Source organism: Carlito syrichta, unplaced genomic scaffold, assembly GCF_000164805.1.
Source record: "Carlito syrichta isolate Samal-C Ts95f unplaced genomic scaffold, Tarsius_syrichta-2.0.1 Scaffold312069, whole genome shotgun sequence".
Classification (NCBI taxonomy): Eukaryota; Metazoa; Chordata; class Mammalia; order Primates; family Tarsiidae; genus Carlito; species Carlito syrichta.
Window position 1 is genome coordinate 358188 of NW_007256165.1, and position 8789 is coordinate 366976.

The following is an 8789-nucleotide window of genomic DNA, read 5'->3' on the forward strand; positions in this document are numbered from 1 at the left end:
CTACTTCTCTTCCCAAAATGAAAAACTGGCCCATATTAAAGCAGAGTATTGGCACTATTTTGACAACGTATATTTATCCTATAGCTTCTTTAGTGGCTAAGTTCAAGTCCAGAGTCAAATTCCAGCTCCTAGTTCTGCATGTTAAAAATTCAATGAACTAAAAATTATTGTGGCTTCCTACTTAAGGTAAAATTCTCCAATTATCCAGAATTTATGATTCCATATAAACTCAAATGAAATTAACTTAAGTACAAATGGTTTTTAATATAGTATAAACATGATTGCTAGGGGAAAAAAAGTTGCTTGAGAATAAACCTATTAACTGTTTATAAATCTATGGTCATTTATTCCTAAGTAAAGGTAATTTCATTAACTTAAAAAGGAATCTTATCAAATACCTTTTGACAGAAAATTTGATAAACTTAAAGACTGCTATTCTCATGTACACAATGATATATGCACAAAATTATTCATTTGTGGTACTCTACCAGAAGAAAAAAGTATAAACCTAAGTGTCCTAAGGAATTGGCTAAATAAAACATGGCCCCTAACAAATGCTATTTATCTACTTAAAGGAGGGAAGCTCTCCATAACAAGGCACACTGTATAGTAAAGGAAGGAAGCTGAAGAACACTGTGTTAGCGTCATACCCTGTGTGAAGGTTAAGGTGGAATATTCTACATAGGTTTGAAAATAGGACCGGGCTCGGTAGCTCATGCCTATAATCCCAGCACTTTGGGAGGCCGAGGTAAGAGGATTGCCTGAGCCCATGGGTTTGAGACCAGCCTGGACAATTTGGCGAGACCTCATCTCTACAATAAATAAAAAAATTAGCTGGGTGTAGTGACACGTGCCTGTAGTTCCAGCTATTTGGAAGGCTGAGGTAGAAGGATCACTTGAGCCCAGCATGTCAAGGCTGTGGTGGACATGAGCATGCCACTGCACTCCAGCCTGGGTGACAGAGTGAGCCTCCAACTCAAAAAAAATTAAAAATAAAGAGAATAAATAAAATATATGGATTTTTTCTGCAAGGATATATGAAAGATAATGAGGAATGTTTTCCCTCCAGAGATAAAACCATCAAGGAACACAGGAGGAGGAGACACTAACTTTCCATACATTTAGAATTTTGTGTTGTGTGCATGAGTATTAAAGAAAATTTTGTGAAGGAAATAAGGGCATAGTCGAATTTCTAGATGGAAACACACAGTGTGCTTTTACGTAGACATCCTTTCAACTAATAAAATATTTACTTACAGACTTGAGTCCATCTCCCATCTTACAATGAATATGATTGTGGTTGGTTCAATTATATCACACTGAAAGAGCAAATTCATTTAGGTTTTTAGCTAGTCTTCTGTTTCTTAAGGGAAGAATTTAAAATAGTGTTCAGAAAGTTATATTTGCGTCAATAATAGGGAAGTCAATAAACAGAAAAGGGAAGAGAAAGAAAAGAGGACACCATTCGGACACAAGTGTTTATGTGAATTTAGCCATTACAACAGTCGTTCAGAAATATCTCAGATGTTACACTGATGTCATCAATATTACAAAAAGGGGGAAAAGTGACAGGCAACAGTGAAGAGCACCAGAGAACCAGCGCACACACCTAACATAGACCATGCATCTTCGCTCCACCGCTGGGGTTTGCTCCATGACCCCACCCCACCCCACCTCTCCTCTCAGCTCTCCCTACCCTGCCCCAGAGGGACCCTAAGCCTCGTCCTCACCCTCCTCCTCCTCAAACTCCCCCTGTTCGTCGGCGGTGGCGTCCTGGTACTGCTGGTATTCAGACACCAGGTCGTTCATGTTGCTCTCGGCCTCGGTGAACTCCATCTCATCCATGCCCTCGCCCGTGTACCAGTGCAGGAAGGCCTTGCGCCGGAACATGGCCGTGAACTGCTCCGAGATGCGCTTGAACAGCTCCTGGATGGCCGTGCTGTTGCCGATGAAGGTGGCCGACATCTTCAGGCCACGGGGCGGGATGTCGCACACGGCCGTCTTCACGTTGTTGGGGATCCATTCCACGAAGTAGCTGCTGTTCTTGTTCTGCACGTTGAGCATCTGCTCGTCCACCTCCTTCATGGACATGCGACCCCGGAAGATGGCAGCCACCGTCAGGTAGCGGCCGTGGCGGGGGTCGCAGGCGGCCATCATGTTCTTGGAGTCGAACATCTGCTGGGTGAGCTCGGGCACCGTCAGGGCCCGGTACTGCTGGCTGCCGCGGCTGGTCAGGGGTGCGAAGCCAGGCATGAAGAAGTGCAGGCGCGGGAAGGGCACCATGTTCACGGCCAGCTTGCGCAGGTCTGCGTTCAGCTGGCCGGGGAAGCGCAGGCAGGTGGTCACCCCACTCATGGTGGCCGATACCAGGTGGTTGAGGTCGCCGTATGTGGGGGTGGTGAGCTTCAGGGTGCGGAAGCAGATGTCGTACAGGGCCTCGTTGTCGATGCAGTAGGTCTCATCTGTGTTCTCCACCAGCTGGTGGACAGAGAGGGTGGCGTTGTAGGGCTCCACCACAGTGTCGGACACCTTGGGCGAGGGCATCACGCTGAAGGTGTTCATGATGCGGTCTGGGTACTCCTCCCGGATCTTGCTGATGAGCAGGGTGCCCATCCCGGAGCCTGTGCCCCCGCCCAGTGAGTGGGTCAGCTGGAAGCCCTGGAGACAGTCACAGCTTTCTGACTCCTTCCTCACCACATCCAGGACCGAGTCTACCAGTTCGGCTCCCTCTGTGTAGTGGCCCTTTGCCCAGTTATTTCCGGCTCCACTCTGGCCTGCCAGAGGGAAAGAGAATTCGTAAGCCACTAGTGATTGTATTAAATTCCTTATCTCAAATCCCTTAATATAGATCAGTGAGTCAGGATTCAGATAAGATTTTTTCAGGTTATCACCAAAAGAGCCAGACGTTAAAATATTTGGCTGTGGATGTAATTATAAATAAGGAAGGCCAGGGCACCCAGCTATTAGAAGTTGCGAGACAAACATTTTTTTTGGCCGGTGTTAAAGCTTAGTGGGTACACAACTGGTTCTTCATGCTCTCCCTTGGGCGGTCACACTTCTCCAACCCTGAGCTGCCCAGTGGAATATGAACTCCACATGCTCAGCCCTGCCAGGCACTCACCGAACACAAAGTTGTCTGGCCTGAAGATCTGGCCAAATGGTCCAGACCTGACCGAGTCCATCGTGCCCGGCTCCAGATCCACCAGGATGGCCCGAGGAACGTATTTGTTACCTGTGGGGATTGAGAGCTGACTTAGACTGGCAGGCAGAGAGCTCTGCAGAGAAGGACTTGGTTCCTGCAGGTAGGGATGTTGCCCAAACAAAGGAGGGGGCGGGGACCAAGACCAGGTTCTCAAAGGGAGCCCGCTGAAATACTGCAGTGAGAGAGTGGGGATCCTAGTCCACCCTCCCCTGGGGTCAAACCCCTAGGGTCAGTCCCAGGAAGGGGAGAAGGGTAGAAAATGAAGGGGTGAGTTAAGAGCAATTACCCGTGGCTTCATTATAGTAAACATTGATTCTCTCCAGTTGCAAATCACTGTCTCCATGGTAACTGCCAGTGGGGTCGATACCATGCTCATCACTGATGACCTCCCAAAACTGAGGCAGAAAAGGCTGCGTTTAGTCCTGCACTGATACCCCTCCGCCCCGCCCCCAGAAACGCTGCGACTTACAATGAAAGTTCTGACAACCCAACATTTTAGGAGCTTTACAGGGAGGCGTGACCCGAGCACAGCCGCAGGGGCTAGTATTTTGCAGGGTCAGAAAGTTGAAACTGGGCGTTTCCCAGGCGAACAGCTGCTCACTGCTGAAGCAGGGGTCGTGGGGGGAGGCACCGACACAAGCCGGGCGGTGGCGGAGCTCGGCGCTCGCGGTTCCAGCCTCGGGCGTCGGCAGGAGGCAAGGGCAGGGAAAGATGGGCGGGGAAACAGGAACCGAGGAGCCGAAGGACCGTGGCTTGGGATTCTAAGCACGTCCTGCCACCGCGAGACAATCGCTCCCCATCCCTCCCCTCCCCCCGCAGCTCGACACGGGTGCGAGCGAATACAACCAATTCTCCTCGTATCCCAGCTCCTCGAGCAGGCCTGCGGGCAAAGCCTCGCAGACACACCCTCGCCCTTTCCAGGCAGGCGGACACGGCCGAGTGGCGAGCGTGAGGGGGCGAAGGGTGACCGGAACTCTAAACGAGCTACAGCAAACAAATAAAGGGAGGTTCCCCCTCTGCCCCCGAAAGTCGCCTCCGAGCCCACGCCCCACTCGGCGGCACAAAGCGGCCGCGTAGGTCTGCACTTGGCGAATCCGGGCCTGCCCAGACCGCGCCCGCAGACTCCGAGGGGCGCTTGGCCTGGGTTCCACCCTCATCCTGTCCCCTCCCCGCGGCGCGCCCACCTTGGCACCGATCTGGTTGCCGCACTGGCCCGCCTGGATGTGCACGATCTCACGCATGGTGCCTCGTCAGCTCCCTCCTGGTCCGGTGGCGTCTGGTGGGTCTGTCCGTCCTCCCCTCACACACCCACTGCGGGGTCACCAGGAAGGCGCTCGGGAACCGAAGGGCTGAGAGCGTCGGCCCCGCGGGCTCGAGCTTTTAAGCAGGGAGGGTGGGGCGGCCGGCGCAGGCCGCGCCCCCAGCCCGAGCCCCCCAGTCCCCTTCGCGCTGGCGCTCTCCAGGCCCAGCTGACGTAATGCTCCGAGCCCGAGGGACCGTCCGGGGGGCTGGACCACCGGCCCGCGGCCAATCAGAGCGGACGTGCGGCCCGGGATAGGGGTGGGGGCTCTGGGGAGTAGGGTGGGGGCGTGTGCATTGTCTAGGACTATGGTGGCGGGGGGGGGGGGAGGAGCTGGGTACGGGGAAATGGGGGAAGGGCGAAGAAGGGGAGGGTGGCAGGCCCCGGGCGTGGGGACAGCTGGCACTGTATGAGAACGAGGGAGGACTGGAGCAGGTGGAGAAGCCGTCAGGTTCTCTGGGTGCCGGCAGGTGGGAGGGTTGAGGTGGCTCCGCCACCTCGATTGCGCTCTAACTCGCTACAGGCCTGATTTCTCCAACCCACCTCCCCTGGTGCGACCACTGCCCCTTCCCTCAATCCTGGAACCCCAGGACTGCCCAGGCGCCGACACCCCCTCACATGGAGGGGAGTACAGGTGGCCCCAGAAGGAAGTCTGTGTGATTGCGACCCGGGACACCTGTGGCCCAAGAGCACCAAGGTGTCCTTGGCCTCGCCCGGGCATCCGCCTATTCTCTCCTTTGTCTCCGTTTAGGGTCGCTTGCTCCCTCTCACTGCGTTAGCAGCATCCAGGGTTGAGGCGCCCTCAGAGCCCCCCTAACCCTGACTGGCCCGCTCTCAGAGTCCCCAGCGCGCCGGCTGGTATCTGGAACCCCTGCACTCCAAGGGCCGTTCCTCGCGGGTGATGGCGTGGGTGAGGCTGGCTGTGCAACGTGGGCTGTCCAGAGGGCAGAGAGAGGGTGGGGTCCCGGGGGCGGGGCTGTCGGCGGAACAAAGGGCTCACAAAAGCGTGGGATCTGTTCTGCAACTGGGTATTTAAAATCTCAAGCCGGTCGCTCCCGTCTCAGGGCTCAGCACAGCCCTTGTCAAGTCAGGGGGTGGGTTCCAGGGATGGTCCCCGCGAACAGCCTCATCTTCCATCGCGGCGACCTCGAGCTCCCAGGCTCTGTGCTGCGGATGTGGGGGTGGGTGGAGGACACGCCTAAAAACTGCAGTGCCGCGCGAGACCCCCGGAGACCTCGCGGGCTCACACGAGCGCGTGCGCAGCCTTGGGGCGCCGACACTCCCTCCACTCCCGCAGTCTAGGTGTCGAAGAAGAAGCAGATCTCTTTGTTATTTTTCGTGCGCGCGTGAGTGAGTGTGTGTGTGTGTGTGTGTGTGTGTGTGTGTGTGTGTGTGAGAGAGAGAGAGAGAGAGAGAGAGAGAGAGAGAGAGGGAGGAGAGAGAGAAGGCGAAACCCGCGTGCCTTTGAGGAAAGGAGGGGACAGGGAAGCAGAAGCGTTCACTGCACAACCTGTCCCCGCAATTCGATGGTTGAAGCGCGCCGACTCCCACGCGGGACTGGTCTTTGCGGGGTGAAGTGACCCCTTTCCTCTCCCGGCAAGAGCAGCCGAGTGACCTGGGTTCCCGCGGCGAAGCGGAGCCTGCAGCTGTTGAGTGAGAGCCTCCCAGGACTATCAGCAAACTGCCATCGCCTCCCTTTCCCGCTGGGGGTGGGAGAGGGCTTTCAACTCGATTCCCTTGTACAAAGAGAACAAAAGCCCGGGGCGCCCGGACTGGAGCGTTTCCTCGGCGCGGCTGCGGGCACTCGGGTCAGGGTGGGGGCGGGCGACCGCAGAGCAGGGGAGGGTCTGTCCGCATGCCCCACCCGCGGGGTCCCAGGGACCTAGAGCTTGACCCCCGAGTTTCTAATCAGATCTGTAGCTGCAGAGACGTGGAAGGCGAACACCACCCAAGGCCACACGACAAGCTAAAGACGGGGTTGGGCTTGGAATCCCGCCTTCCAGGCACCCCAGCTCTCGGGGAAGGTGACTGCGACTCGGCCGAAAGGGCCTCGGCAGGTGTCGGCCTCGAAGTGGTGGAAACGAACCGGGCCGGAAAGAACCGAGCGGGGAAGGCACCCGCGCTGCGAGTGTAGAAGCGCCCGAGCGGCCACCGCCTGGCTAGGAGAGCCCAGGAACTACCCCCGGGGGCGCAACTCTCGGGACTCAGTTCCCCGCTGGGGAATTTGAGCCACCGCCGGCCTCGCCTAACGGTTTCATTTCTCAGCTTCTGTTTCAGAGCCAGATCTCCGCTGCGTGCCCGGGTGAAAAGGTGTGTTCGAGGTTACTGAGATGAAAGGACCCTTTCCTCGCGGGTTTCTTTTCTTTTAGGGGAGGAGGTTTGGGGTGGGGTGAGACTGGAAATCATCCCTCTAAAAACCCGCTGCCCATGTGGACCCAGCATCCCTGGCCCAGGATCCGCTTTCCTTTCAGACGTTTTGCTCGAATTGTCGCTCAACCCCGCCCCTCCCGAGCAGGTGTTCTCGATAACCCGTCTACACCCACCCCACACCCGCTGGAATTACGATGCTGCATATTTTTATTTTCACAAGGAGCTGATTTTGTGTGAAATGTTCATGACAGCCACGCCTTTCTTTAAAGTCTTCCAGTTTATCGGATAGTCACCCCACCCACCAATTAAAAAAAAAAAATCATCCTTATTCCATGTAACTCGCAAGAAGACACTAACACCCTGCTTCAAATAAAAAAATAAACGTCGTTCTCGGTTGAGTCTCTAGAATTTCTTTTTGTCTATTTATTATACACTATTCTTCATCTAGGTCATTGTACATCAGGCATGAAGATTTCAGGGCAACATATTTCATGATAGCTTGCATACTGTTAGTTTTCATGATATACTAACGTTTAAAATTTGTCCCTTTCAGAGATGGTCGTAAAAATATCGCTCCGTAGAATAAAACTCAACACTTTTTTAAAAAGCAGGATTTATTGAGAGGACAGAAAAGCTCCCACAGTGGAAGGGAACCCGAGTTGGCTGCCCAACACTTTTTTAATTGTGTGGCTGAAGTGAGCAAGATATCTCCCACCCTATTAAAATATATTTGCTCTCACAATTTTCAGATTTTTTTCCCAATGGCAAATCCTCAAGTGATTTTACATTTGTCTTTGACATTGCTTCTAGTAATCGAAGAAATCTGATAGAAAGGGAGCTTTCCACAGATGGATTGGCAGTCAATTTTAAAACGCATTGTTTTCTCGACGCAAACTGCATTTTTAACACGTTTATTGAAATTACTAGACGTTTAGCGGCAGGGTTTCCCCACCGCTTGTCCGCATTCACCGCTTAAAACCAAGCCCGCAGCCCCAGCCTGACAGCCCAATCTGCAGCGGAGATGTCCTCGGTTTCCTTGGCAACCGACCCTTGGCCAATGAACGAAGAGGAATCGAAAGAAAGAGACCGCAAATAATCCATCATTATTTCCTTTTTTTTTTTTTTACTTTTCTCAATGCTCTCCAGTTAGAACTATTGGAAAACGACCAATCCTATAACATTTATGTAAAGGAGCCAAATGCCCAGAAAATCCGGGCTAGGAATGGGTCGTAGCCCCATATCGTAACTACGGGGAGGGGCGGTGGAGGGGGCTCCTGGGACCCACCGAGAGATCTGCGCTTTCTCAGCTTTGTCGCTCCCTAGTTTATATCCCACTGCCCTCCCCCTTCCCCCCAGCCATTCCCTCCCACCTCCGGATGAGAAGTTGCCCCGGTGCTGTTTAATCAAAGGGGCTGCCGGAGTGGGAGCCTTCCTGCCCTTGTCCTACCGCAGGCGTGGGGCACTGGAGGGACCAGCCAGCCCAGGTAACAAAAGACTGGAATCCGCAGAGAAAACCCCGAGTCCATGAATGCAGGGCAGTGCGGGGACTTTCACTCTTTGTTCCTCGGTAAGGCTGGCTTTCTCCTTGCCGGAGGTCGTGAATTTGGGTTAGAATGGCCGCAGCCCGGACTGGGAGTGCTGAGGTTTCACGGAAGAGATGTGCCTTTGTCACACAACTTGGCAGAGGCGGAACCCTGGCGTTCCTGGGCACCGTTTCCCTGTTTCAGGCAGCCTTTCCGCCCCCCCACCATCAATGATTTGTAAGATCCTTAGACAGGCTGGCGGAGAGCAAGCCAGGGAAGGCTCGCCGAAGCCCAGGGAAAAGGCATTTCAGATACAGAGCCAGGCTGAGTAGAAAACAGAAGCAGAAGAGACGAAAGTATTCTTAGATAGGAGCGTTATAAAATACGCGTGACT

At 53.9% G+C, this 8789-nt stretch overlaps 1 protein-coding gene across 18 annotated transcripts; it reads right to left on the reverse strand.

The window, feature by feature from the left end:
• Window positions 1-1464: 1464 nt before the first annotated feature.
• LOC103272010 (tubulin beta-2B chain) lies at window positions 1465-8559 on the reverse strand. 18 transcript variants are annotated; one of them, XM_021718301.1, is made up of 5 exons: window positions 4387-4681; window positions 3489-3597; window positions 3122-3232; window positions 2166-2774; window positions 1465-1820 (listed from the first exon to the last, which is right to left on the reverse strand). In XM_021718301.1, exons 1-5 carry the CDS (start codon window positions 4441-4443, stop codon window positions 1714-1716), a joined length of 993 nt encoding a protein of 330 aa, XP_021573976.1. In that variant the 5' UTR covers window positions 4444-4681; the 3' UTR covers window positions 1465-1713. The 18 variants fall into 18 exon arrangements, with proteins under 18 accessions (XP_021573976.1, XP_021573959.1, XP_021573975.1 ...); XM_021718300.1 differs by having other exon boundaries at window positions 1470-2389; window positions 2660-2774; XM_021718297.1 differs by having other exon boundaries at window positions 1470-2405; window positions 2652-2774.
• Between the last annotated feature and the right edge of the window lie 230 nt (window positions 8560-8789).